Source organism: Theropithecus gelada, chromosome 10 (genome assembly GCF_003255815.1).
Source record: "Theropithecus gelada isolate Dixy chromosome 10, Tgel_1.0, whole genome shotgun sequence".
NCBI classification, from domain to species: Eukaryota; Metazoa; Chordata; class Mammalia; order Primates; family Cercopithecidae; genus Theropithecus; species Theropithecus gelada.
In genome coordinates, this window is record NC_037678.1 from 13441626 (window position 1) to 13468709 (window position 27084).

The following is a 27084-nucleotide window of genomic DNA, read 5'->3' on the forward strand; positions in this document are numbered from 1 at the left end:
TACCCCACAAGCACAGGTAACCAAAGCAAAAATGACAGATGAGATCACATCAAGTTAAAAGGCCTCTGCACAGCAAAGGATACAATCAGCAAAGTGAAGAGACAATCCACAGAATTGGAGAAAACATTTGCAAACTAACTATCTGACAAGGGATTAATAACCAGAATAGATAAGGAGCTCAAACATCTTTACAGAAAAAAAAAATATAGCAATTCCATTAAAAATTGGGCAAATGATCTGAATAGATAGTTCTCAAAAGGAAACATGAATGGCAAACAGGTCTATGAAAAGGTATTCAACATCATTGATCATCAGAGAAATGCACATCGAAATTACAATGAGATATTATCTCACCTCAGTTAAAATGACTTTTATCCAAAAGGTAGGCAATAATGAATGCTGATGAGGATGGGGAGAAAAGGGGACCCTCATACACTGTTGGTGGGAATGTAAGTCAGTACAACCACTATAAAGAACAGTTTGAAGATTCCTCAAAACACTAAAAACAGAACTACCATATAATCCAGCGATCCGACTGCTGAGTATATACCCAGAAAAAAGGAAATCAATATATGGAAGAGATATCTGCATTCCCACATTTATTGTAGCACTGTTCACAATACCTAGGATTTGGACGCAACCTAAGTGCCCATCGATAGATGAATGAATAAAGAAAATGTGCTACGTATACATAATGGAGTACTATTCAGCCATAAAAAAGAATGAGATCCTGTCTTTGCAACAACATGTTTGAAACTGCAGGTCATTATGTTAAGTGAAACAGGCCAGGCACAGAAAGACAAAGTTCACATGTTCTCACTTATTTGTGGGAGCTAAAAATTAAAACAATTGAATTCATGGAAATGGGAAGGGCGGTGATGGAGGTGGGAAGGGCAGTGGCGGTTGGGGGGGTGGGGACGGTTGTTGGATACAAAAACATAATTAGATAGAATGAATAAGATCTAGTATTTGATAGCATAACAGGGTGACTTTTGTCAACAATAATTTATTGTACATTTAAAAATAACTAAAAGAGTATATTTGGATTATAACACAAAGAAAGGATAAATACTTGAGGTGATGGATACCCCATTTACCCTGATGTGATTATCACACATTGTATGCCTGTATCAAAATAGCTCATGTGCCTCATGAATATAGACACCTACCACATGCCCACAAAATTAAAAATTAAAAAAAACCAGTTGTGTCTAAATGCTAAATGGAGTAAGGGGCTTTCTGGAAGGCGAGGTGAAAAGGGAGTCTCTGAAAGATGGTGCGTTGCAGGCTGGTGAGACTCTGGGGTCACCTAGAGGGACCTGCTTGTGTGAAGCCTACGTGTTAGTGGGTATGTGTGTGACCGGATGGAGGCATCAGAGGTGTTGGGTAGCCCGTGTGAGTGGGCATGGGGGTGATGTAGGAGGGGAGAGAGGGAGGGTCTGTGTTCCCTTAGCTCCTGTGTGCAGCTAGGCCCCTATTTGACAGTGAGTGTGTGTGTGTGAGTGTGTGTGTGTGTGTGTGTGTGTGTGCCGCCCCCAGCGTAGGAGGCAGATCTTTATCTGGCCCTGGGTGCTTGAGGAGTTTCAGGCTTTCTCATAAGCCTCGTCTCCCCGCCTCTCCACCCCAGGCCTTGCCCCTCTATCCTCTGCACAGGAAGTGGGCTGGCTCTGGGCTTTTAGTTTTTGTGGCCCCAGCAGCCGCAGCCGTCTCCTGGGCCAGAGCTGAGCAGGGCCCTGGAGAGATGGCCACGGTCCCAGCAGCGGGGAGGACTGGAGAGCGCGCGCTGCCACCGCCCCATGCCTCAGCCAGGTGATGCTCCCCTGCCTCCCTCCCGGCCCCTGTGGGACCAGCCAGGGGGCTGGCAGTGAAAGTCACAGAGAAGACTTTCAGCTCTGACTCAGTTCCCCCAGCAGTTTCTGCCGGTCCTCCCATCCCCCCAACTTTATCTTAGAATTCCCCTGAGGAGGGCGTAGGCCCAGCTCTCAGGGCTCCGGGCTGGAGGAAAAAGCGTTCCCCAGTCCCAGGTCACCCCTCCTTCCCAACCCGTTCAGGGGAGGCTAGGGGCTGCTATGGGATGGGGGGCTTCCCTGGGCCCTGTGTGCCGGGCCCCCAACCCGGAGAGGTGGAGAAGGGGTGGGTGGATAGCCTAGGTGCCCAGAGAAGGTACGGGATATGGGGTGGGACAGGCAGGAGCCCCCTCCTGACCTCTGTGGAGTGGGGCCCATATACTGGGGGAGACATCTCTGTGTCGAGTGCTCATCAGGAGGCGTGTGGAGTAAGTGGGGAGAGAAGGGTCCCCTTGGAGAGCCATCTGTGAAGTGAAGTGTGCTGCGAGGCCTCTGGGAGCCCCAGGCTGGAGGCAGAGCCCTGGGTTTGAGTCTGGATTTGTCTCTCTCTTGGCTGCATGACTGGCTAGGTCAGTAGCATCTCCAGGCATTGGGGATGGGACCCCATCTTTGGGGCTGCCTGGAGCTCATGCTCTCTCCTCTCCTGGGGGCCGAAGCCTCCCACCCTTAACTGTGTTTGTAGCACCTCGGGGGAGGGAGGTGGAGTGAGGGGCTGAGCTATCCCCAAGGGTTCCCTTCCTTCCCCCATAGCCAGGGTCCCGCACCCGGCTGGGGAAGCCCCTGAAGTTAAATAGCAAGAGACAAGCACTGTGTGTGGCAGCACGGGGGTGGCAGGTGGAGATGGCCAGAGAGGACGAGGGGACATAGGCCCCATCGAGTTCGGAGGTCAGGTGGCATGCACCATGGGCTCCCGAACTCCTGCTTTACCGCCCTGCCCCAGCCACCATGTACCCCTGATGGCAGCAGGGGCCCCAAACTGCACCTCACCAGGTTCAAATCCTAGCTCTACGCCCTTCTTGCCTGGGCAAGAGGCTGACCTGTGTTTCAGTCTCCTCATCTGGCAAAAAGGAAGCATACTAGAGCCTCCTCGTGCGGCTGTAGAGGGGGCTAAACGCCGAACTACCCCCGAGTGCTCAGGACCGTGCAGGCAGAGAGAGAGCAGGCGCCAGTCCCTGTCCCCAGCACCATCTTTCTGGAAATCAGATGGCTGGGGTCAGCTGCTCTGAGCTTCAGTTCTGGCATGGATCAAATGGGGCAGTGAGACCCACCTTGCAGGGTTGTGGTGGGGACGTAGGCATCTGTGGGTGTGACCGGTTTCAGAGTCATGAACGACAGGGCACGTATGGGTATGCCTGAGAACCCAGGAGGGGGTGCTCAAACTCGAGGTCCCGGGCTCCACTTGCTGTCACCCGAGGCTGGGCTTCTCCTCGCTGTGCGACCTTGAGTGGGTTCCTTGGCCTCCCTGAGACTCAGCTTCCCCCTTGCAGAATGAGGGTGCAGCCTCAGTGACTGTCAGGCACTCCCTCAGCTCTGCGCCCCTCTGGCACTCCCACACCGTCCTCCCCGGACTCTGCCCTCTCCAAGCATCACGGCACCCCTGGGCTCCAGACGGCAGGAAGCAGACTCCAGATGGCGCTTTCTCCTCCTGCCTGGCTGCCTCGAGACTGGGCCTGTGGTTTGCACCTAACCTTCCTTTGACCTGGCACCCCTTTGTCCCCCAGCACCTTCCTCCCACACTGGAGCTCTCTGCAGGTCTTGTGCTGGGCATGGGGTCATCCTGAGGCTGGGCCCGACCTGGGGTGACACCCACACAAAACATTGATGGTCCCCTTGCCCCAGGGCCAGGCTGACATGATTGAGCGTGAAGGGGCACAGAGGCTGTGGGAGTCCCTGGTTGGGCTATGCACTCTTTGGAGTCCCAACCCTGTGCCCTCTGCTATTGAGGATCCCAAGAAAGAGGTAAGCAGCCCCCACCCTGGGGAGCTCGCCCTCCTATGGAGACAGTGGGCCAGGCAAAGGTGAACCCATGGTGCCCAGGAGAAGCACCTGCCGGTTTGTCTGTGAGCTGCTGGGTCCTGACTCCCAGGGCAGGGAGGGTGGCAGCCTGACCTCTGGGACCAGTGTTACCTCTGGGACCAGTGTCACCTCTGGGACCAGTGTCTGGCAGGGTGGGACAGCTTGAGAGAGTGAGCCTGGAGGCCTAGCTCCGCCTCTTGCTGTGTATATGACCCTGGGCAAGTTAGGGACTTGGAGCCTTAGCTTCCTCATCTGTGGAATGGGATAATAAAGCCGTTGGGCAGCTTAGATAAGCTGGCATATGTGAGGCCCTTGGCCCCAGGCCTGGCGTAGAATATGTGCTCAGTACACGTCATGAGTATTATTAGGTCACCAGTGCATATTTACTGTCGTGTGAGCTGTCGTGGTGGGAAGACGCGTCTGGGGAGTTCCGGGAGGGGAGGATCCCTGCCTGGGCACTGGGCAGTCTGCCCTGATTCAGATTCCAGTTAGGCAACGCACTTCACCTCTGTGTGCCTCCCGTTTCCTCATTGGAAAATGGGGATGATAAGAGTATCCCTGCCAGAGGCCCTTATTGCTGCGTTTAAAGAGTTTCAAATGGAGCCTGGTTTACAGCAACCCGTCGGCCAATGGTTTTGGTGTGGTTAAGGGGGTGGCAGAGCAGTGTGGAGGGGGGTTCTGATCCCAGCTCTGTGCTGGGCTCCTGATGTGACCTTCTGCAAGGCTTTCCCACCTCTGGACCTCAACGTCCTCAAACGTAGAATAAGTGACTGGGCTTGCTCAGAGAACCTTTGCAGCTCTGACAATGTGCGGGCCTCTGACTCTCCCTCCTGTGACATCTGCCTTAGGAGATGGAACCCATGGCTCTCGGGACCAGGGCGCGGGTCCCTGTTCCATGCTGGCTCCGATGTAAGCCACGAGACAATCCAGGGCCACCCAAAGAGCTCTGCTTTTCTTTGCAGTACTGAGGCCTCTGACTACACTCATTCATTTCACTACATTTATTGAGCACCGACTGTGTGCTTGGCCCTGTGCTCAACCGTCCCTGGAGCAAGTATACTGGTGGGCCAGCCCCTGGCCAATGCTGGCCCTGCTGCTGCCAGCCTAGAGGGAGGAGCAAGGCACTCAGAAGAGGAAGCCCTCGCCCTCCATCACGGAAATCAGGGAGGACTTCATGGAAAAAGGCATGAGGGCCCGTTTGAAAGGGGCTTGAAGGATGGCAGGATCTGTAGGGGACCCAGGGAAAGGATAGACTTGGGAAGAACCTTTGGAGGGTGAGTGTCGGTTTCCTGGCCGCCTGGAGCCACTGGCTTGTGCAGGCAGGTAGGTGCGGCGTGTATGTGCTTTGGCCTGGGTACATGCACCTGCTGCTGTGAGGGCAGTCTGGAAGGGTTGACTGACCTCATCCCGGTCCCAGAAAGCCCTGAAAGTGGGAATTTAGGCTTTGGTTGCAACAGGGCCACTGCAGGTTCCTGGGCAGGGAGGTGGGTGGTTGGAGGGGGGCTTCAGGGAAGGCAGGTGAGAGCCTACAGATGGGATCGTGCTGTCGTCTGGGCTGGAATGGCACGAGGCTGGCCCAGGGAGGGCAGGGAAGAGACAACAAGTAGTCATTGGACTGTCCTGTTGTCTATGGAGTGTCCTGGCTGGCTAGGTATGGGGGCAAAGGTCCCCTGGAACAGGAAGGGTACAATTGTCCCAGAACTGAAAGTCGGATAGGAGAAGAGCCAGGGATGAGCTGGGTTTTTGCTGGGTCCAGGAGCACCCGCTGTGAGGGGGTCCTGCAGACCATTGGGAGGGACGTGGAGGCTTGGGGCTGAGCTGGAGAAAGACCCTTGGAAGCTGAGGGTTAGAGCCAGTGAGAGACTCAGAGAGAGAAGGGAAGGGGAATGAGAGCTCGAGTTCGGAGCCGCTGGAGAAGGGAGAACAGAGGGGAAAAACGCCCTATGCCCAGGGGCCTTGGCAGCTCTCAGAATGGAAGAGCAGGAGGGAGGGAAGGACACTCCACCTCCTCTGCATGTCTCGACTCACCTGCTCCTGTCCGCTCTGCTCCTGCCCCTCTGCTTCTGCCCCTCTGACTGAGGCCACCCTCACCTTTCCCTGGAAAGCTCCCTCCTCATCTCCCGGCCTCCCCACTTCGCCTGCTCCAAACACCTCTCCTGGAAGCAGTCCCCTTATCTTCCCGGAGTGACCATGTGCTCACTTTCTCATTCCCCTCCACACACCCAGCCCCTGCAGAGGGTAGGGGCAGCTACGTTTCTTTCCCGTTTCCACTGTGACAGTCGTGGTCTTGCCTCACCCGTGTGCTGAACGGGAGCTTCCATGGTCGGCTAGAGGTTCCCTGAGAAGCAAGGCTTTGTCTCAAAAACAAAAACAAACAAACAAACAAAAAGCACCGGCCAGCGGCCAGCGGCCAGCGGCCAGTGCATAATAGGCACTCCGGGAAACCTTTTGAGCCTCCCTGTGACAGGACTGGCTTAGATATTTCATGTCTCTTTCCTCCCTGGGGTATAATCTGGGTGACCAACCTGGCCCTGCCTCCAGGGAGAGCTTCCAGGCAGGTAGGGGAGTACAAGCGTGGACAAGGTCCTCCATAAAGGCTACTGCAGCCCTCTGTGCCTCAGTTTCCCCTGTCCTCTAGGGGTCTTCGGTGTTGAGATCAAAGCTCCTGTCTGCTTTTCTGCCTCTCCGAGTTCATGTCCTGATGCCTTCACACCATTGCGTCACCTCCCTCGAGGGAGAGGGGGGCAGAGGCAGGGGCTAGCCTCAGAGCCCTCTGGAAGCCCCTCTGCCTGCTGACTTTAGCTCTGTCTATATTTATTCCATCACTTCTTTGTTCAAGAATTTTTTTGCCCGATGCCTACTATGTGCCGGGCACTGTTCTAGGAACTGTGGACCTAGCAATGAACAAAACACAAAAATACCTGTCCTTAGTGAGCTTACGTGACTCTGTGTGTGTTTGTGAAGAGAGACAGAGGAAAACATAAATCAGTCAATAAACAACAAATAAATAATGCTGTGATGAAAATGTCGGGGAGTGGTGACTAACAAAGGGTGCTTATTTTTATTTATTTTATTTTTTTTGAGACAGAGTCTTACTCTGTCGTCCAGGCTGGAGTGCAGTGGCGCCATCTCGGCTCACTGCAACCTCCGCCTCCCGGGTTCAAGCAGTTCTCCTGTCTCAGCCTCCTGAGTAGTTGGGATTACAGGCGCCCACCACCATGGCCGGCTAATTTTTGTATTTTTAGTAGCGACAGGGTTTCACCATATTGGTCAGGCTGGTCTCAAACTCCTGACCTCAGGTGATTTGCCTGCTTCAGCCTCCCAATGTGCTGGGATTACAGGTGTGAGCCACACGCCTGGCCACGATGGGTGCTTCTTTATGTATTCTAGTCAAGGAAGACCTCTCGAAGGAGGCGGCAGTTGAGCAGAAACTTGAAGGGAGGGTGTGAGTATGTGTGGGGTGGTGGGACTAGCAGGTGCAAAGGCCCTGGGGCTGGACTGAGCTGGCACCGGGGAATGCAGACCATGCACACTGAGGGCGCGGGCCCAGCCTGCCTCTAGGGGCAGTGAGACCTGGGATGTGTATTCACATGTGCTCTCTCTTTCTCCTCTCCCATCAGGGCTTCCTTCCTCGGCTCCACCCTGTGGATGTAATGGCGACCCTTGCTCTGTCCTGGTGTCTGCCCCTCCTCATCCTCCTCCTGCCCCTGGCTACCTCTTCGGCATCTGCAGCGGTGAACGGTAAGGACCCTGACATCTGGACAGCTGTGCTTTCTCTACGGGGAGATGGCTAAGGCCCTGCTAAAGCCTCTTCCCAGAAGGGGATGGGGCCAGAGACCAGGTGTCCACCTCCCGCCTCACCCTCTGTCCCAGACCCCCGCCCTGGCACGCATGCACGAATGCACACACACACATACACACACACACACTCCAAGCCACAGGCATGCGCTACTTTCTGTCCCTGCCTTGCCTTAGTTTGCCTGTGGGAACTTGCAGGCTCTGAGGCTCCATTTCCTCCTCTCTGAAGTGGGTCCGTGAATCCCTTCTCTGCTTGCCAGACTTACCCACCTTCTCCTCTGGCAGGCGTGGGTGCCAGGTGCAGGGGCAGCGGGCATGCCTTGGGGGGCCGTGGGCACCTGCAGTCAGCACTCACACCTCGTCTTGCCCAGCAGGCACTTCCCAGTTCACATGCTTCTACAACTCGAGAGCCAACATCTCCTGTGTCTGGAGCCAAGATGGGGCTCTGCAGGACACTTCCTGCCAAGTCCACGCCTGGCCGGACAGACGGTGAGCCCACTGGCCACACTGCAGAATCTTAGGATGGTGGGATCTCATATTCTGGATCCTATGCATTGGCCTCCATTTACAGAATCTTGGACTAATGGGACCCACAGACTGTTCGAATCACGGGAGTTAGGGCCCAGACCTGGAATCAAGGGATCGTTTAAGATAATTTGGAAGTCAGCTATGTAGACTTCTAGAACCTGGGTGGAGTCCAGGCTGCAGTGGAGGGGCTGGGGATGAACTGGACAGGGTAGTTTGGGGACACTGAGCTGCAAGCCTGCTATGCCAAGGCTGGACTCTACTCTAGAGGCAAGCAGAGAGGAAGTGGGGAGAAAGGAGGGTCCCCAAGCTTTTTGGATAATCTTGGATTTTGAGAGACCCTGTAGGCAGCTGTGGGGGCAGGGAACCTGGGAGTGGTTGGGGTGACTGGGGGCTGGGAGAGAGATGTCACTGTGATGTAAACATCCAGGTGGCCAGTGAGTGAGGGACTGACCCCAGGTAGGCTTGTTGGAGTCAGGGAGAAGGGGAAGGAAGGTCACAGAGAGGTGGCTGGGCCCTGGTGGATTCCATAGGGTGTGGGAGGGGGGAAAATGGGGAGGCAGATGGAGGGGCAAAGCAGGTTCGGGCCCTGGCTTCTGGGTGGGTGGTGATTCCACAGGGCTCTGAAGGCCTAATTAAGGATCTGTCTTCATCCTAAGCCTCATGGAGCTTTGGAGGGCTCTAGGTGGGGAAGACTGCCTGTCTTGAACTGGTTTGTGTTTCTAGATCACTCCAGCTGCTGTGGGAGCAGGCTGGGATGAGGGGGCAGGACAAGGTACCCATGAGGGAGGAATACCATGGAGCCAGTCGGGGAGGCAGTGCCCCTCACGGAGGTTGGCAAAGGAGCCCCAGCCTGGCCTTGCTGCCTGGTGCCATCCTGGCAGCAGAGACATCTGAGAAAGGTCCCTTGGGCCAGTTGTGTGGGTCCTTCCTGTTCTTCTAAGGAGGGTCTTTTGCCATGAAAGGCGGTGGAACCAAACCTGTGAGCTGCTCCCTGTGAGTCAAGCATCCCGGGCCTGCAACCTGATCCTCGGAACCCCAGATGTGAGTAACCCACCCAGGGAGAGAGTGCAGGGAGAAGGTGGTCTCCCAGCTCCGGGCTGCGATCTCAGGGTGGGCCGGATGCCAGGGGAAGAACGGGGGCCCAGTGGCCGGGGCTGTGGCCAAGCAGGATGCCCAGCGCTGAGGAGGAGGCAGAGGAAAACAGGTGACGCCCCAGGGCACGGACTCAGGCCTGCCCCAGGGCTGACGTGCCCTCTGTATGTGAGGCATCTTCTGCTCCTGCCGTCTCCCCTGCGCTTCGTGGCTCCTGTGACACTTGTGTTCCTTATCAAGTAAGACAGCACTCCAGTAACTGTAATGACCACACCCAGCTCTTTCCGGGGTCTTGGCAGTGCAGCGCAGTGTGGGGGGCGAAGGGTGTAGACTCTGGAGCTGGATGCTCCAGCCCTGGCTCGCCAGTTGGGTGTCATTGGGCAACCCCTGTGCCCCAATCTCCCCTTCTGTAAAATGGGCATAATAATGGCACCTACCTTGTTGGGTCAAGGCCCAACAAGGGCCTTGTTTTTCAGGCCCTCCCCAGCCTGAAGGTGGGACCTCACCAGAGACCCGCCCCCTTCTGCCCAGGCTGCTCGGGCCAAGGGGCACCTGCAGGCCAGTGTCAAGCTGCCCCCTGCGCCCCCGTGGCTTCCCACCCCCCTGTGCTCATTGGCACCTAAAGTCCAGAGGAGGCCAAGGCAGCTGGAGCCAGTGAGTCAGTGCTGCCTCGAGCGTGCCAGGCTGTGGTAGTGCCTGGGCTTGGCCCCGCTCTGAGATTGGAGCGGGCACTGGAGCAGGGGGAGGCCAGACAGTGGGAGCAGACACCCCTGAGCTTGTAGGGGGAGCAGAGATGCCTGGGTCCAGGCTTGGGAAGCTGCAGCTGCCCCAGGAGAGTTCCTGGCTACCTCAGAAGGGGCAGGGGTCCCGCTTGTCCTCAACTCGCGCTGGATCCACGGAGTGTGTAGCCCCGACCGTACCTCCAGGATCAGATCTGGTGCCAGAAGCAGGGGAGAGCCCAGGCAGTGGGAACAGACAGCTCTGAGCCTGCGGAGGCAGCGGAGACCTTCCCAGCCCCTGAGAGTGCAGGGACGCCTGGCTCTGCAGTCGCGACTTGGGTGCCTGCAGCTGCACCCACGAGAGTGGGGCTCTTGCCTGATCCCAGCCCCCAAGAGCAACAGGAGGTCTGGGCCCACGGCCAAGACTTAGGCAGCTGCAGCCCTGCCTGGGAGGGCAGGGCTCCTACCCGCCTTGTGGAGCAGGAGGCCCCAGCTACGCCTCCCCACTGCAGCCAGAGTTTTAGCAGCGGCCACTCCAGATGGGCAGCTGCTGCCATCACCTACAGCCCCATGGGTAGACATCAGCACTGTCTCTTTCTTACCAATGAAGACACTGAGGCTCAAAGAGGTATGGTCCTTGCCCAAGGTCACACAGCCAGGAAGTGCAGAGCTGGGATTGAACCCAAGCCTGTGGACTCCCAGTTCGGGCTTTGCACCATTGCACTAGGCTGCCTCTTGCACGGCATGTGGCCATGTTCAGATGGGTGTACATCAAATTATTGTCTGTCAAAGCATCCTGGGCAGCAGCGGGCTCCAAGGACACCCAGACCACATCTTCCAACCACCATCAGGTTATGTGTCTTCTTGAGGGGCAGGAGAGTGTGAAGATGGAGTCACACAGTGTAGCTGAGAAAATCATAGCCTCTGGAACCGGACGCTGTGCCCGGCAGGGAGCTCTGTAGGTGGCCTGGTTTCTGATCCTGGTTCCACCATTTCTTAGCTGTGTGACCTCAGGCAAGTCCCTAAGGTTCTCTGTGCTTCAGTCTCCTCAGCTATAGAATGGAAATAGTGACGGTGCCTGTGTCCAAGGGTGTTGACAGAATTAAATGAGATAATATATGTAAAGTGCTCTCAAGAGTGCCTGGCACGGTGTGAGTGCTCATGAGAATGTATGACTGGCAATATTTTTATAACAATAATAGTAATAATAATGAGACTACTATTACCTGGGAAAATCTAGTCTGCATAGCAGCTATAAGAAGGCTAGGACAGGGTCTATGGGGTGGAGAGGAACTGGCCAGTTTGGGGAATTCTAATGATGAGGTTCAAGGTTTGCTCATAGCGGGTCTTATGCAGATCAGAGGGACTGTGCCCGAGGTCCTGGCCGTGAAATCTGCATCCTGGACCCCAGATCCTAAGAGGCCTGCACTGGAGCTTCCTCCCGCAGGGCTGCCGGGCTGCAGGGTTGGCACCTCTACAGTGGGAGGCTGCCCTAAGCTGCTTACTTGGCAGCCCTCTGTCAGGCATGACAGACCAGGACTCGGAGATGCAGTCACGCTGTAGGGGGACACAGAGGACCTGGGTTTAAACCTGGGCTCCCCTGCTGTCCAGCTGCATGACCTGGGGCAGGTCCCTTGACCAGCCCAGCCTCAGACTTCCCACCCATACCATGGGATGGATGCTGTGTGCATTGAGGGGCTAAGGCATCTGAGCAGTGGCTGCTCACACGAGATGCTCAATACCTGGCCGTTTTCTTCCAGAAAATTCAAGGCATAGGGATGGGAAGAGATAGGGGAGGGGAGGGCCTTTCACACTGAAAAATGTTAAACAGGTACAGTTCCAGACCTGTACCTTTGTGGGGGCTTCTCAGCTTGCATGCCTCCTGTGACAGGGAGCTCACTCCCTCTCAAGGCAGCTCACTTCATTTTAGATCAGGCGTTGGTAAACTACCTTGATCCACAGGCCATATCCAGCCCACTGCCTGTGTTTGTAAATAAAGTTTTATTGTAACATGGCCCTGATATTCATTTACATGTTGTCAGTGTATGCGTTACACTACAGTGGCGGAGTTGAGTCATTGTGACGGAGATCGTGTGGCCTGTAAAGCCAAAAATAGTTATGATGTGGCCTTTTACAGAAAACGTTTTACAGAAAACGTTTGCTGCCCTTGCCTTGGGTGGCGGGGCATGTGGAGAAGCTCCCATCCTTCCCTGGTCATCCCTGTGGCCTCCCCCTTCCCCTGCCCCCAGCTGCTAGAAGTTTCACCCCTGCCCTCCTTCCCTTGCAGTCTCAGAAACTGACTGCAGTGGACATCGTCACCCTGAGGGTGATGTGCCGTGAAGGGGTGCGATGGAGGATGATGGCCATCCAAGACTTCAAACCCTTTGAGAACCGTGAGTGAGGAAGCCAGGGTGGGGCTGGGGCAGGGCTGGGCACCTCCTTCCTCCCACCTCCTCTGGGATCCTCCCTGCTCCAGCCTCTCTCCCCCTAAGCTTCCATACCCACATCTGACCACCTCACTGCCCGCTGCTCTCGGGATGATGTCCTGGCTCCTTACTCTGGCATTCAAGGCCACTCAGGATCCAGCCTTGGGCCTCCTCCCTGGCACTCCTCCTCTTGAGGCCTATATTTCTGCTGCAACCAAAGGCCAGCTCTCCAAACCCACCTTGCCTATTCATGCCTCTGAGCCCTTGCGCATGCTGATCCCACTGGAATCCTTCTTGAACCTGGAAAATTCCCACTCATGTTTCGAGGCTTAGTTGAGAGTCACTTCCTCCAGGAGGCCTTCCTAGACTCCCCTAGCCCTTTGTACCTCCTCTTTCTGGGAATGTATGTCCTGCGTTGTCACTGCCTGATTGTAGGCCTGTCTTTTTCACTGGGCCGTGAGCAACCTGAGGGCAGAGTCTCTGCCACACCTTTGTCTCCTTGCCACGAACCCAGCACTAGATCTCATCAGGACAGTGGTCTGGGAAGGTTTGCTGAATGCCTGAGTGCCTGCCTGCTGACCTTGGGGTCCATCTCCAGGGAAGCAGTGGGGTGGAAAGTGAGAGTCAGGCCTGACCTGGATGTGATCTGACTGGCAGACTATCGAACCTTTCCGAGCCTGAGTTTTGGGGGAGAATCAGAGTTGCCTACCCACCAGGCTTGTAAGGCATCTTTGAACTGAGACACAGAAACTGCTTACCATGTAGTCAGCGCTCAGCATCTGCTTATCGCTTATGTGGTTCTATAGAGTCTCAGAAGTATAGAAACTGAGATTCATTTAACTTCAGAATCACACAGTGTTATATTCACACTTGAAATGAATGAGATGATCCATGGAGAGCTCTCAGGTCAATTCTAAGTGCAGAGAAAAGCTGCGGTGAATCATTCATCCATCCAGCAGCTACTGAACCAAGTGCCAGGTAATCTTCCAGGCGCCAAGGACTCAGCAGACAACCAAGTCCCTGCCCTCAAGGAGCTCACAGTCTGCTGGGGGAGGCAGAAAATGAATAAAGAAATCAAACCATATATTTCATAGGTCGGGTAATGATAAGCACTGGGAATAAAAATGAAACGGGCAAGGGGGATGCAGAGTGGTGAGTGGTCAGGGAAGGCTTCTCTGAAGAGGTGATCATTGAGAGAGGCCTGGAGGCAGGGAGGGAGGCAGGGAGGGACCAGGGCTTTGGGTGGGGGGTAGGGTGGGTGCCAGGAGGGAGGAGTGGCAGGTACAAAGTGGGAAGGGGAGGTCATGCCTGGCTGCTCTCCCTTCCCCCTTCTCGTCTCCAGTTCGCCTGATGGCCCCCATCTCCCTCCAAGTCGTCCACGTGGAGACCCACAGATGCAACATAAGCTGGGAAATCTCCCAAGCCTCCCACTACTTTGAAAGACATCTGGAGTTTGAGGCCCGGACGCTGTCCCCAGGCCACACCTGGGAGGTGAGAATGTGGCCCAGTCCCCACCTGCTCTGGTTCCTCCTTCCTGTCCTGGTCCCTGTCCTGTCCCTTTTTCATTGCGGCGAGGTCCCATCAGCCCCAGGTGGATGGTGGGTGGCTGAGTTCACTCCTGTGCTCTTTCTGCACTGCCTGGGGCTGCCTGCCCGACTTCCACATCCTTATCTAGCCCCCTTAACCCTGGGGATCCGTCTGGCAGCAGGTTCAGGGAAAGATTCAGAAAGCCGGGAGACAGGCAGTTGCCCAGCCCCATGGGCTTTCAGAGGCCAGGGAAGCCACCCCTCCACGTGTCAAAGCCCATCTGCTCCACATCCGTGTGAGTCTGTTGCTTATTCATTCACTTACACTCATTTCTTTATTCACTCAATTGCTCACTCAACAAATATTTGCTGAGCACCTACTATGCGCTGGATGATGGGGAAAGAGTGGAGGGTAAGCTCAGCAAACTTCCATTCTCAGGAATCTCAGACTGGGGCAGGGCAGGCAGGCAGTCAGTCAGCAGACACAGCGACAGGGTCTGGGATAGTGAGGCTACGGGACAGGGATAAGTTCCACCAAGAAAACCCAATGGGGCAAGGTATTTGAGAGTGACTGGCACAGGCTATTTCAGACTCAGGTGACCAGGGAAGGCCCCTTGGACACCTGGGCGTCCAGAAGGAGCTCACCTGCAAAGATCTGGGGAGAATTTTGCAAAATTAGAAAGACCTGCCACGGCAAAGGCAGGGTGCTGCTATGTGTATGGAGAGCAAGAGGAGGCGAAAAGAGCGACCCGGGGTGGTGAGGTGTGTGGAGATGTCCTGCTTTCTGGTCCTGTGGAGACTAGACTGCAGAGGGGCATGGATGGGAACCAGAGACCAGCTGCAGGCTTGGGAGAGGGCGGCAGCTCAGGCCTGGGGTGAGTGCAGCGCGGAGAGCGGGGATGGTTCTGGAATGGCTGTGGAGGTGGAACCAGGTTCTGGAGGTGAAACCAGCTGATTAGCTGACGACTTGGGCTTTAGGGGATGACCCCGGGGTTTGAGGCCCCAGCGACTGGGAAGTGAGGGAGCCTTAGGGGGCAAGGAAGGGGGGGGTGCAACTGGCGGGGGTTGAGGAGGGTGCTGTGGTGCTCAGCCTCCTGGCCCTGCCATGGGAGGTGAGGTGAGCGCTGACGGTCCTGTCTCTGAGCCAGGAGGCCCCCCTGATGACCCTCAAGCAGAAGCAGGAATGGATCTGCCTGGAGACGCTCACCCCAGACACCCAGTATGAGTTTCAGGTGCGGGTCAAGCCTCTGCAAGGCGAGTTCACGACCTGGAGCCCCTGGAGCCAGCCCCTGGCCTTCAGGACAAAGCCTGCAGGTACTGGTGGGCAGCAAGGGTGGGAGGGGGCTCAGGCAGGAGGGGGTGGCTGGGGGAGGAGCTGCTCCATCCTCTCCCTGCCTGGAGTGAGGGTACAGCGGTCAGCTCCATGCCTCACTTGCTGTAACCCTGCAGGGGGCCCGCTTTTCCGACAGGAACAGGGGTTCAGTGAGCGGACGGGGCTTGCCATGGGCCTTGTGAGTTGGGGAGGGGTAGAAAGGCTCTTCTCACTTTTCTCCACCCTGAAATCTCAAACTCCCGGTTTCTGCCGGGGCTGACAGTCAGTGTACCCATTTCACAGATCAGGCCGAGAGATGAAAGCAGCCTGGCCCTCAGCGGGTCTGCTGGACATCTGTCCCTCATCGCATCACATTTTGAGTTCAAGTTCAAGCAAGACCTGGGGTTCTCTAAGTGGTGTTTGGAGGCAGGTGGAGAGAGGGGTGCAGCCAGGTGGAGCCCAGGCTGCTGTGGGGGGCTGTAGGCTCACCAGGTGGGCCCATGGGATCTGTCTGGAGCCAGAGGAGCTCTTGGAATGCCACCGTGTCATTTCTTTTTAGCATCAAATCTGGCTTCCCAGAGAGGAAAGGCTTAGCCGAACCCTGTCCCCAGCCCTCCAGACGCAGCAGTGTCTGGCGGGGCCCCGGACCGGGGTGTTGGAGTGAGCCAGGGTGACTGACGGCACTTCTCTAACCCCTGTCCTTGCTGTTTCTCCCACCCCCGGGCAGCCCTTGGGAAGGACACCATTCCGTGGCTCGGCCACCTCCTCGTGGGCCTCAGCGGGGCCTTCGGCTTCATCATCTTAGTGTACTTGCTGATCAACTGCAGGAACACCGGGCCATGGTAAGAAGGTTCTCCTCCCCTTCCTTCGTGCCCCCACCCCTCCAACATGCACACACGGACACACATGTACATGCACATGCACACACACGCACACAGACACACACGTACATGCACATGCACACACACGCACACAAGCACACATACACACATGCACACACACACACACATACACTTACACGCGCACATGCCACCTTGCCGGGTCAGATTCTGGACCGAGCCCCCTGCTCTGATACACCCGTGCTTCCTCTACCCTCCGGAGAGTCCTTCCTGTCCAAAACCTGGCCTTTCCCTGTGTCCCATCCCCACAGGGGGACCCTGTGGAACCAACCTGAGGGGAAGGTGGGAGGTGCAGCCCTCCAGGGAGAGCCCCCGGGGCCCTGTCCAGAGCACTGCTGTCAGGACTGGGGACAACCGTGTGCCCACGTCAGCTGTCTCTGTGTCTGGGTCCCCGCCGGTCCATCTAGGTCTGACTGTCATTCGCTTATTCTCATATTCACTGAGTACCAGCTGCATGCCAGGTACAGCTCAAAGTGCTGGGAACACAGTGGCAGGCCACATGCGTGCGCCCCAGCTCCAGGCAGCTCACAGCCCAGTGCGGGAAGGCAGACAATCCTGCAGGTGTGTAACGACGCACCGGGATCAGGATGGCGGAGGAGGATGTCGATGTACAGCCATTCCTTAGGATCCATGGGGAACCTGTTACAGGACCCCCCTCTCCACCCGTAGATACCAAAGCCGGTGGATACTCAAGTCTCTGATTTTTATTTTATTTAATTAATTTATTTTTTGTAAGACAGAGTCTCACTCTGTCACCTAGGCTGGAGTGCAGTGGTGTGATCTCAGCTCACTGCAACCTACGCCTCCAGGGTTCAAGTGATTCTCCTGCCTCAACCTCCCGAGTAGCTGGGATTACAGACACGACACCACACCCAGCTAATTTTTTGTATTTTTAGTAGAGACAGGGTTTCACCATGTTGGCCAAGCTGGTCTCGAACTCCTGACCTCAGGTGATCCACTTGCCTCGACCTCCCAAAATGCTAAGTTTACAGGTGTGAGCCCCCATTCCCGGCCTCAAGTCCCTGATTTAACACAGCAGTGTATTTGCGTGTAACCTACACACATCCTCCCAGGGACTTTAGGCCATCTCTAGATTACTTATAATACCTAATACAATGTAAATGCTATGTAAATAGTTGTTATGCTGTATTTTAAAAATCTGTATTATTTTTTATTGTTGTATTGCTATGAGGGTTTTTTTTCCGCTGAATATTTTTGATCAGGGATTGGCTGAATCCGTGAATGTGGAACCCACGGATACTGACTGCTGACTGTATCAGGAGCAGACAACAGGGAGGGGAACCTTGGCTGGGGCGTAGCCAGGGCTGGTTTCCCCGAGGAAGTGGTGATTCTGTTGAAATCTGAAGCAGGAGCCCATGGTGGAGGTGGGTGGAGGGCATAGGGAGAGTGTCCCAGGCAGAGGAAACAGCGTGTGCAAAGGCCCTGGGCAGGAAGGAGGGAAGAACCTTCCAGGAACAGAGTGCAGGGACACGGTGTGGCTGGAGACAGAAGCGGGTTGGGGAGGAAGCTGAACTTGAACCTGGACATGTGGCGGCAGTGAGGCTTCCTGAGACCTCAGGCCATGGTGAGGACTTGGGCGGTGTGCCGAGCAGCCATGGAGGGTTTCCCCAGGAGTGGGACAGGATCCACTTTGCCCTCTGTGGCTCTGGCTGCTGCGCCGAGCGTGACCTGGTGGAGGGCAAAGCGGTGAGGAGGTGACACTTCTGACCAGGCTATGTGGCCCCCTGATGAGAGCCCTGCTTCTCCCAAGAGGTTTGCAAATCGTGCCTAGCTGCGTCACCTCACTCCATTTTCCACAGCACTGGGAAGGCAGGGAGTCAGGGGCTACCACTGACTGTTAACTGATGCCAGGACTGGCCAGAGAAGTCAGCTGACTTGCCCAAGGTCACATAGCCAGTTAGTAGTGAGTGCTGCTCTCCTGACCCTCGTCCTGGAGCCGTGGTTCTCGGCAGTATTTGGAGCCCCGTTTCCTCTTTCCTCCCAAGAAGACAGGCATTCCTCCACCCACCCATCCCCTCTACCCACAGCTCCCTGCAAGCCTTCAGGGAAACCATGTCCCTGTAGGGGGAGAGGTCCTCTCCCAGGTGTGGGTTCAGTGGCCTCCAGAATGCCCTCCTCCTTGTCATTCTTGTGCCCCTTCAGTTCTTTCTCCACCATGTCATTCTCCTGTTTAACGCTCTTCAGAGGCTGCCTACTGCGTTGTAATACACCCCAGCCCCTGAGGGCCTCCACCAGTCATTTGCAACCTTTGTGCAAATCAAAAATGGTGCCCCTTAAGGGCGATGTACACAGGTTCCAGGCACTCAGTTTGGCAAGCAGAACATGGGCTGGAATTCAGCCTCACTCACCACCACCTCTCCCACTTCCTGCCCAAGCCTAATGCCCTTGGGCAGTGCACAACCTGAACCACCATCCATGGCAGCCCTGACAAGGAAGCCTCTCTCCTCCTCCTGCTTCACTCCACTTTTTCTAGCCATCTCCATCCCTGACCGCTCTGGCTTGTGTGTTCGCCCCCTCTGACCCCCACCTCCCCGTCTCATGTAGCACTCTGCTCTCTGTCTCCACGGAATGAATGACGATGTTGCAACATGCTTTGTGTCTGTCTCCCCATCAGAATGTCAGCTTCTTGAGAGCAGGGACCTCTTTTGTTGGCTATTCTTGTCTCCCCAGTGCCCAACACAGCGTCCTCCCACAGTGAGCACTTAGTATTGGTGGAATAAATACATGAGTGAATGTGGTGTGGCTCTGCGCCTGGCATCCAGAGCTGTGGCGCTGATGGCAGGACACCATGGCCCTTCCCGTTCTCACCCTCCTCCTTCCCTTCTCTCCTCTGTCCAGGCTGAAGAAGGTCCTGAAGTGTCACACCCCAGACCCTTCGAAGTTCTTTTCCCAGCTGACCTCAGAGCATGGAGGAGATGTCCAGGTAGGAGGCTGGGGCGGAGAGGCAGAGGTGGCCAGGGGTGTGAGTGGGATGAGGGGGTGGTAGGGGAGTAGCTAATTTTGTGTGTTGTGAGAGGAGACCAAACGCTGAAGTGAGCAGCCTCCAGGGTGGGCATGGGTCTCTTCTCCAGCTCTGGCACTTTCCGTCTGAGCCAGACTGCCTGGGTTTTAATCCCAGCTCCACCGCTTTCTGGTTGTGTGACCTTGGGCCTACAGAGCCTCCCTGGGCCTCAGTTTCCCCACCGGTTAGATGGGGAGAAAAACTGTGTTACTATGTGTCCTGCCCTGAGAACTTTGCCTGGCACACAGTTAGTGTTCAAAAGAACCCTATCAGGCTGGGTGCAGTGGTTCACGCCTGTAATCCTAGCACTTTGGGAGATTGAGGCAGGTGGATCACGAGGTCAGGAGTTCAAGACCAGCCTGACCAACATGGTGAAACCCCCTGTATACTAAAAATACAAAAATCATCCGGGCGTGGTGGCGCACGTCTGTAATCTCAGCTACTCAGGAGGCTGAGGCAGGAGAATCGCTTGAACCCAGGATTTGGAGGTTACAGTGAGCCAAGATGGCGCCACTGCACTCCAGTCTGGGCAACAGAGTGAGACTCCGTCTCAAAAAAAAAAAAAAGTTCCCTATCTGGTATTACCGTTGCCGGTGTGCTGAACGAACAGGATCTGCCAGCACTAGCTCTCTCCGCCCTACTGTCTGTGTAGATGTGCTCCGTGCTTCTCCTGTCCCTGCCCAAAATTCCTGAGCAGGCTCCATAACTTAGCACGGATACTAACAAGTCTTCCAGTCACTTTGAGTCACAAAACACCGATTCATTTTTAAAGTGCCGGCCCACAGACCAGCAATGCTCTGAACTCCATCTCAAATTCAGCCGTCTCTTCTTCCCCAGCCCGTGTCCCCTTCAGGCAGGAAGCTTCAAGAATGAAGGGGGGAGGTGGGGGGTACTTTTTTTTACCACCCTAGCCCTACTCTAGGCTCCCAAGATTGGAGAGTGGGGTGAGGTAGGGGCAGAGGGAGGTCAAGAGGAGTGGCGGGCGAGGAAAGCCATGCAGGACCAGGGCTGTCATGACCTGGCTTTGGAGTTCTCTATCAGGGCTGATCAAGGGCCCCTTCTGGAATTCCTTGGAAAACTCCCAAGATGAGAATATCTTAGTTGCAGTATTCTTTATTTTTTTTTTTTTTGAGACGGAGTCTTGCTCTGTCACCCAGGTTAGAGTGCAATGGCATGACCTCAGCTCACTGCAACCTCTGCCTCCTAGGTTCAAGTGATTCTTCTGCCTCAGCCTCCTGAATAGCTGAGATTACAGGCACACACCACCATGCTTGTCTAATTCTTGTACTTTTAGTGGAGACGGGGTTTTGCCATGTTGGTCACGCTGGTCTTGAACTCCTGATCTCAGGTGATCTGCCCACCTCGGCCTCCCAAAGTGCTGGGATTACAGGCGTGAGCCACTGTGCCTGGCCATTAGTTGCAGCACTCTTAATGTGCAGGAATGCATTACCTCAAAATTCTTCCCTCAGCCTTGAGGGTAGCAAGATTCCATCTGTAAAGGTATTCCAGCAAGCCACGGCTGCCTGTGTGTCAGAAGCATAGAGATTCCCCCATTGAACTGGTTGGAGGCTGAGCTAGATTAGCTGCATGCTCAGATACCTTCCAGCTTCAAGTCCTGATTCTATGGACCTAGAACATTGTGAGGTGGGAGCTGCAAACCATTCCAGCTTCCCGTGAGGGCATCCTTGGGTCTAGCGTGTGGAGCGGGGTCCCGAGGAGGAAGGTATGATGTGGCTGGGGACTGGGGCTGGCAAAGCCGGCCCCAGCTTTTCCGCATCTGGGTGAGAGACCTACCCTTCTACCCTAGGACCCACAGGGGCCACAAGGCCCACCGCACTTCCCAGAGGATCCTGGAATGTGTGTGCGAGTGTGGCAGTGTGTGTGAGGGGCATGAGCTTCTCCTGAAGCCCCTTTCAGGGCATTGTGGGCAGAGGCTCAGGCCCAGGAAGTAGCTGGCCACAGGCAGTGGGTTCCTGGCTCACTGGCACTGACCACAGGCCCGGCCGCTCCCTCTCTGGCTGCAAACTCAGGGCTGCTGCTTGGCCCCGCCCTTGCCCCGGATATCATGAACCTCACCCGAACAGTGCTTTTTCCCTCTCTGCCCAGCCAGCGACCCCTCTTTGCCATCCTCAGTTTATCCTTTCTGCCTCCCTCAGCCTTTTCTTTTGTGACATAACTCCTGGTTGCGGGAAGGGGGCGGATTTAATTGAGTGGTGTGTGCACGTGTGTGCATGTGTGCATGCATGTGAGCGTGTGTGTGTGTGTCTGTGGAGCAGCTGACTCAGCCTCAGGGACTTCCCCTGGAGAGGAGAACTGGGCATTCATTGCTGGTTCATTAATTCATCTGAAATAGATCCACGGGACCCGCCAGCCCCATGCTGGGCACAGAGGCCTGGGGAGCCCACTGGGCCTGGCCCCTGTGCTTAGGGGGCCAAGTCCAGCTGCTGAGGGTTCCGGGGACAGAGGGTTGTCAGGGCTCCCAAACTCACCCACCCGAGGGCCTGCTGTCACACCACCAGGAGGGCCTGCTGTCCCCACTCTGCTGTGCAGTCTGTGTCTTACCCTATTTGGGTGTTTACATCTCCATTTGCTCACCTGATGTCTCCCTGGTGACCTGATGGGTGACAGCAAGGAATTCAGGAGAGACGCGGCTAACTTGTGGAAACTGAGGCCCAGAGAAGTGCAGGAGCCTGCCCAGGGTCACACAGTTAGTGAGTGCCAGGGCCAGGGCTAGAACCCGGGTCTTCCCACTCCTTGCCAGGGCTCTCTGGAATCCCGAGCAACTGAGAAGTGCTCTGATGGGCACTTTCCTCTCTCTGGGGATGGGAGGCGGAGGGGGTGGGGGTGGGGACCACAGGGAACTGGGGGAGAGGTGAATCAGGAAACCACCAGCTCCCGCAAGAGACGTTCCCACCACAGTGTAAGCGGAGACCCTGGGTCCCAGCTCTGCCGCCTGCTGGTCTGTGATCGGGGCCGGGGCGTGTCCCGTCTCTGGGCATCTGTAAGGTGAACAGGCTGTGCTCTCAGCGCCCTTCTGCTTTGGCATGGATGGGTCGATTCACACACTTGTGCTAGTACCCACTGGACAGTTTGAGGATTCTCTGCTTTCCTCGGTCCCCTGCATCTAGAACAGTGCCAGGCTCACAGCAGGTGTCCAATAAACAGTCACTCTTCAGCAAGCAAACATTCCTGGGCACTACTGGGAGCCAGGCAGGCCTATGCTGGACTGTGGGTCAGGCAGTCTCCCCGGGCTGGTAGCCCAGAGGGCTCCCCAAGCCAGTAGGTGAGTTGGGGGAGTACGGGGCTATAGTCAGGGAGGGCTTCCTGGAGGGGGCATCCCTGGGCCAACTGCTTCAGGAGGAGGAGTTAGGAGCTGCTGAGAATCCAGAGGAAGGGGTGGAGGGTGAAGGAAGGTGAAGGAAGCCCCCACTCACCCACCCCCTGCCTTTCTCCCGCCAGAAGTGGCTCTCCTCGCCCTTCCCCTCATCGTCCTTCAGCCCTGGCGGCCTGGCGCCTGAGATCTCACCACTGGAAGTGCTGGAGAGGGACAAGGTGACACAGCTGCTCCTGCAGCAGGACAAGGTGCCTGAGCCCTCATGCTTAAGCAGCAACCGCTCACTGACCAGCTGCTTCACCAACCAGGGTTACTTCTTCTTCCACCTCCCGGATGCCTTGGAGATAGAGGCCTGCCAGGTGTACTTTACTTATGACCCCTGCGCAGAGGAAGAGCCTGATGAGGGTGGGGCCGACGCGCCCACAGGGTCTTCCCCTCAACCCCTGCGGTCTCTGTCAGCGGAGGACGATGCCTACTGCACCTTCCCCTCCGGGGATGACCTGCTGCTCTTCTCCCCAAGTCTCCTTGGTGGCCCCAGCCCCCCAAGCACTGCCCCTGGGGGCAGCGGGGCTGGTGAAGAGAGGCTACCCCCTTCCCTGCAGGAGAGAGTCCCCAGAGACTGGGACCCCCAGCCCCTGGGGCCTCCCACCCCAGGAGTCCCAGACCTGGTGGATTTTCAGCCACGCCCTGAGCTGGTGCTGCGAGAGGCTGGAGAGGAGGTCCCTGACCCTGGCCCCAGGGAGCCATTCAGTTTCCCCTGGGCGAGGCCTCCTGGGCAGGGGGAGGTCAGGGCCCTTAATGCTCGCCTGCCCCTGAACACTGATGCTTACTTGTCCCTCCAAGAACTCCAGGATCAGGACCCAACTCACTTGGTGTAGACAGATGGCCGGGGAGGCAGGCAGCTGCCTGCTCTGTGCCGAGCCTGAGGAGGACCCTGTCGAGGGTACTTAGTGCACTGATGAGGACACTCAGTGTCCAGTTGCCGCTGGATGTCTCCACCCAGATGGCCCCCACCCAGTCCTGCACACTTGGCCCATCCATTTCCAAACCTCCATTGCTGCTCCCTGGTCCTGCTGCCCGAGCCAGGAACTGTGTGTGTTGCAGGGGGGCGGTAATTCCCCAACTCCCTCTTTAATCACAGAGTCCCACGAGTTTAGGCTCTGAAGCATCATTCCTCTCCAGCCCTGCAGCTATTCACCAGTATCAGTCCTCACAGCTCTCCAGGGCTCCTTGCCCTGACCTCCTCCCTGGGTTTTCGGCCCCAGCCTCCTCCCCTCCCCTCCACCTCCACAGGGCAGCCTGAATGTGCTTTCCAAAACCCAAATATGGCCATGCTCCTCCTCGGTTCAAAACCTTGCACAGGCCCCACTGCCCTCAGCCCCATTTCTCAGCCCGGTACTTGCAACCTCCGGTGTCGTGTGGGGACAGCCCCTTCTGCAGTCCTCCTACCATCCTCCTGAGCCACTCGGAGCTCCCTCACATCCCCTCTGTTGCATGCGCTATTCCCTGGGCCTGCTGTGCTCTCCCCCTTATCTGGGTGATAAACTTCCCTGACCCTTCAAATGCCGGTTTTGCTTCCCCTGGAGGGAAGCACTGCCTCCCTTAATCTGCCAGAAACTTCTAGCATCAGTGCTGGAGGGAGAAGCTGTCAGGGATGGAGAAAGAGGCCCTGTTACTCTTCCCTTGGGATCTCTGAGACCTCAGAGTGCTTGGCTGCTGCATCCTTAATGCTGGGGCCCAAGTATGGGCACAGATGCCCCCACAAAGTGGACGCCTGCTGCATCTTCCCACAGTGGCTTCACAGACCCACAAGAGAAGCTGCTGGAGAGTAAACCCTGGAGTCTGAGGCCCGGGCAGCAGTCCCCTCCTAGTGGTGGGCCCTGATGCTGCCAGGCCTGGGACCTCCCACTCCCCCTCCACCGGAGAGTCTCCTCTGCAGCTCAGGGGCTGGCACACTGGCCTTCAGAAGGGCAGCTTCACAGGGCAGGGCCTCATCATCTTTTCACTGCCCCAGACACAGTGCCCAGTGGCCCATGGTATACCCTGGATGAATGAATTAATTACCTGGCACCACCTCGTCTGGGCTCCCTGCACATGACAGTCACACAGAGAGCCAGAGTCCCGTGCCCATTAGGTCTGGCATGCCCCCTACTGCAAGGGGCTCACCCTCCACCTTGCAGTCCTCCCCCTCTCACACAACTGGCCCTTCCTTCTCGTGCCCCCCACCACGACCCCTCCACTTATCTTTCCTCTGCCTCAGGCAGATAACATTGCAATGGCTCAGACAACCTTCTATCCCAGCAGGACAGTGACCCAGTCCCAGCTAACTCTGACCTGGCAGCCCTCAAGCACCTGCACTTATAGGCCCTGCTCATAACTGATTGGGCACCTGACCACACGCCCCCACAGGCTGACCAGCAGCCTATGAGGGGGCTTGGCACCAAGCTCTGTCCAATCAGGTAGCCCCAGCCTGAACCAGCCAATCAGATCATCTCTGTCTCGGGCGTTTGAACTCAGGGAGGGAGGCCCGTGGGTGCAGGTGCTTGTGGACGAGGCTCCCTGGAAAAGGTAGACAAGCGTTGAGCCACTAAGCAGAGGACCTTGGGCTCCCAAAACAAAAATACTTACTGCCGAGAGGGCTGCCGACCATTTGGTCAGGATTCCTGTTGCCTTTATATCCAAAATAAACTCCCTTTTCTTGGGGTTGTCTGAGTCTTGGGTCTGTGCCTTGAAAAGAGCTTAATTATGGGACAGTCTCACCTCCTGCCATAGGGTCCTGAATGTTTCAGACCCCAAGGGGCTCCACACCTTTGCTGTGTGTTCTGTGCCAGCATGGCCTGGGCGTCATCTCTCATCATCTGGAAACAGCCTTGAGAAGCAGGTGCTTTATTCCCCATTTTGCCAATTAGGAAACAGGCCCAGGGAGGTGGAGAAACACAGCTGATGGTTGGTAGCACCAGGATTCAAACTCAGGTACATACTAAACCTCTCTGCAAGTCAGTTTCCTTATCCCCCCAAATGGAAATTGTATTTGCCTGCTCCACTTTGGGAGGCTCCCACTTCTTGGGAGGGTTATATTTTTTTAAGTCTTAATCATTTGTGATATATGTATGTATACATCCGTATCTTTCAATGGTCTGTGTGTACCATCTTTGTGATTATTTTCTTAATATTTTTTCTTTAAGTCAATTCATTTTTGTTGAAATACATTTATTTAAAGAAGAATCTTCATGTTACTCTGTAAATGAAAAGATTTTCGCTATAAATAAAAGGTAACTGTACAAAATAAGTACAATGCAGCAAAAGTGTTGATATTCATTGCCTGCGGTAAACCTGTTGTCTTTTAAAGGAGAAATGAGAAGCTGTTGGGGAGCTGTTAAAGACATCCCAGGGCCAAATGCAAACTTCCTCCTTGAGAGAAAGGAAAAGGATTGTAAAGGGAATATCTTCTTCACTAATAGGAGTCAGGACTGTCTGTCATATTCTGTGTCCAGGTATCAGCTCATACCCCACAAGTCTATGCCTGGGGAAGTATTGCACTTGATGACGGATCCCTCTCTCTCTCTCTCTCTCTCTTTCTCTCTCTGTCTCTCCCTCTGTCCCTCCAGATAGATAGATAGATGATAGATAGTGTCCTGATAAAAGTTGGACCAGACCATGGATGGCAATTCCTGGCATTCATAAATCCACACTTACGGCAGACATTGCTAATCAATTGCACCCATGCACGGCAGACATTTCTAATTGAACACAGCCCTCCTCTTGCAGAGCCTGGGTGCAGCTTCAGATTCTGCAATGCTGTGCTATAGGCAGGCCCCAGGTGGTCACAGCTGATAACTGATGACTTCTCTGGACCATATAGTTCCTCAGGTTCCTAACACAAAAGGAGCTCTTATGTTTCCCAACTCCGATTTCCCAGGCAGGGAAAACTGAAGCTGAGAGGATGGAGACTGGAAAGCTGAGAGGGAGCTGTGAGAGGCAAGCCCAGGGAGCCCAGGTGTCCCCACCATGTCTGGTGAGAGACTTGATCTGGCAGAGAGCAGAGTCAGGGTCACCCTATGCCAGGTGCAGATGGAGGGATGGGCCAGCGGTCACTGTGTTTCATGCTCAGTGTGCATCCGAGTGAGGATCTTGGGAGAGGAGACAAAGAGGAAGCAGCTGGTGGCAGGGGTGGTGGTCAGATTGCAGGAGGGGCCTGGGTCAGATTCAGGAGACAGGAGCGGCACCAGCTGGGGACCAGGCAGCCGCTGGGGCCCTGGAGAACCATCAGGTGCGGAGCGGGAAGCAGGAGGCAGCCAGGAGCCAGGGCAGATCTGGTGGGTAAGAGAAAAAGGAGGAGAGGTGGTGGGGGAGCCTTTCAGCCTCTCATGTTTCCTCTTTGTTGAACTAGATTTGTTCCTTTGCTTCCCCCGTTCCCCTAATTCCCATCTCTCATTCGAAGCAACTTCCAGTGCCTGCATTTCCGAAGTAAATTATGGTGGAAAGTGTAGGCCCAGATCTAGGAAGAATCACCCACCACTGTCCTCCTCATTACTGACAGCTGAAATAAAAAGACCAAGGAGGAC

The 27084-nt window shown here is 55.6% G+C and overlaps 1 protein-coding gene across 2 annotated transcripts in view; it reads left to right on the forward strand.

The window, feature by feature from the left end:
* Window positions 1–23464, forward strand: part of IL2RB (interleukin 2 receptor subunit beta) — a 46184-nt gene extending 22720 nt beyond the window's left edge. The window contains exons 1-10 of one of the 2 annotated variants that reach the window (XM_025400214.1): window positions 1626–1809; window positions 7484–7604; window positions 8036–8150; window positions 9152–9230; window positions 12288–12393; window positions 13769–13917; window positions 15101–15266; window positions 15992–16106; window positions 19023–19107; window positions 22645–23464. In XM_025400214.1, coding sequence (XP_025255999.1) covers window positions 7517–7604; window positions 8036–8150; window positions 9152–9230; window positions 12288–12393; window positions 13769–13917; window positions 15101–15266; window positions 15992–16106; window positions 19023–19107; window positions 22645–23397 — 1656 coding nt within the window. In that variant the 5' untranslated portion in view covers window positions 1626–1809; window positions 7484–7516 and the 3' untranslated portion in view covers window positions 23398–23464. Of the gene's footprint in view, window positions 1–1625; window positions 1810–7483; window positions 7605–8035; window positions 8151–9151; window positions 9231–12287; window positions 12394–13768; window positions 13918–15100; window positions 15267–15991; window positions 16107–19022; window positions 19108–22644 lie in introns of those variants that run through there. The other variant, XM_025400213.1, reaches the window with a different exon arrangement.
* The last annotated feature ends 3620 nt before the right edge of the window (window positions 23465–27084 follow it).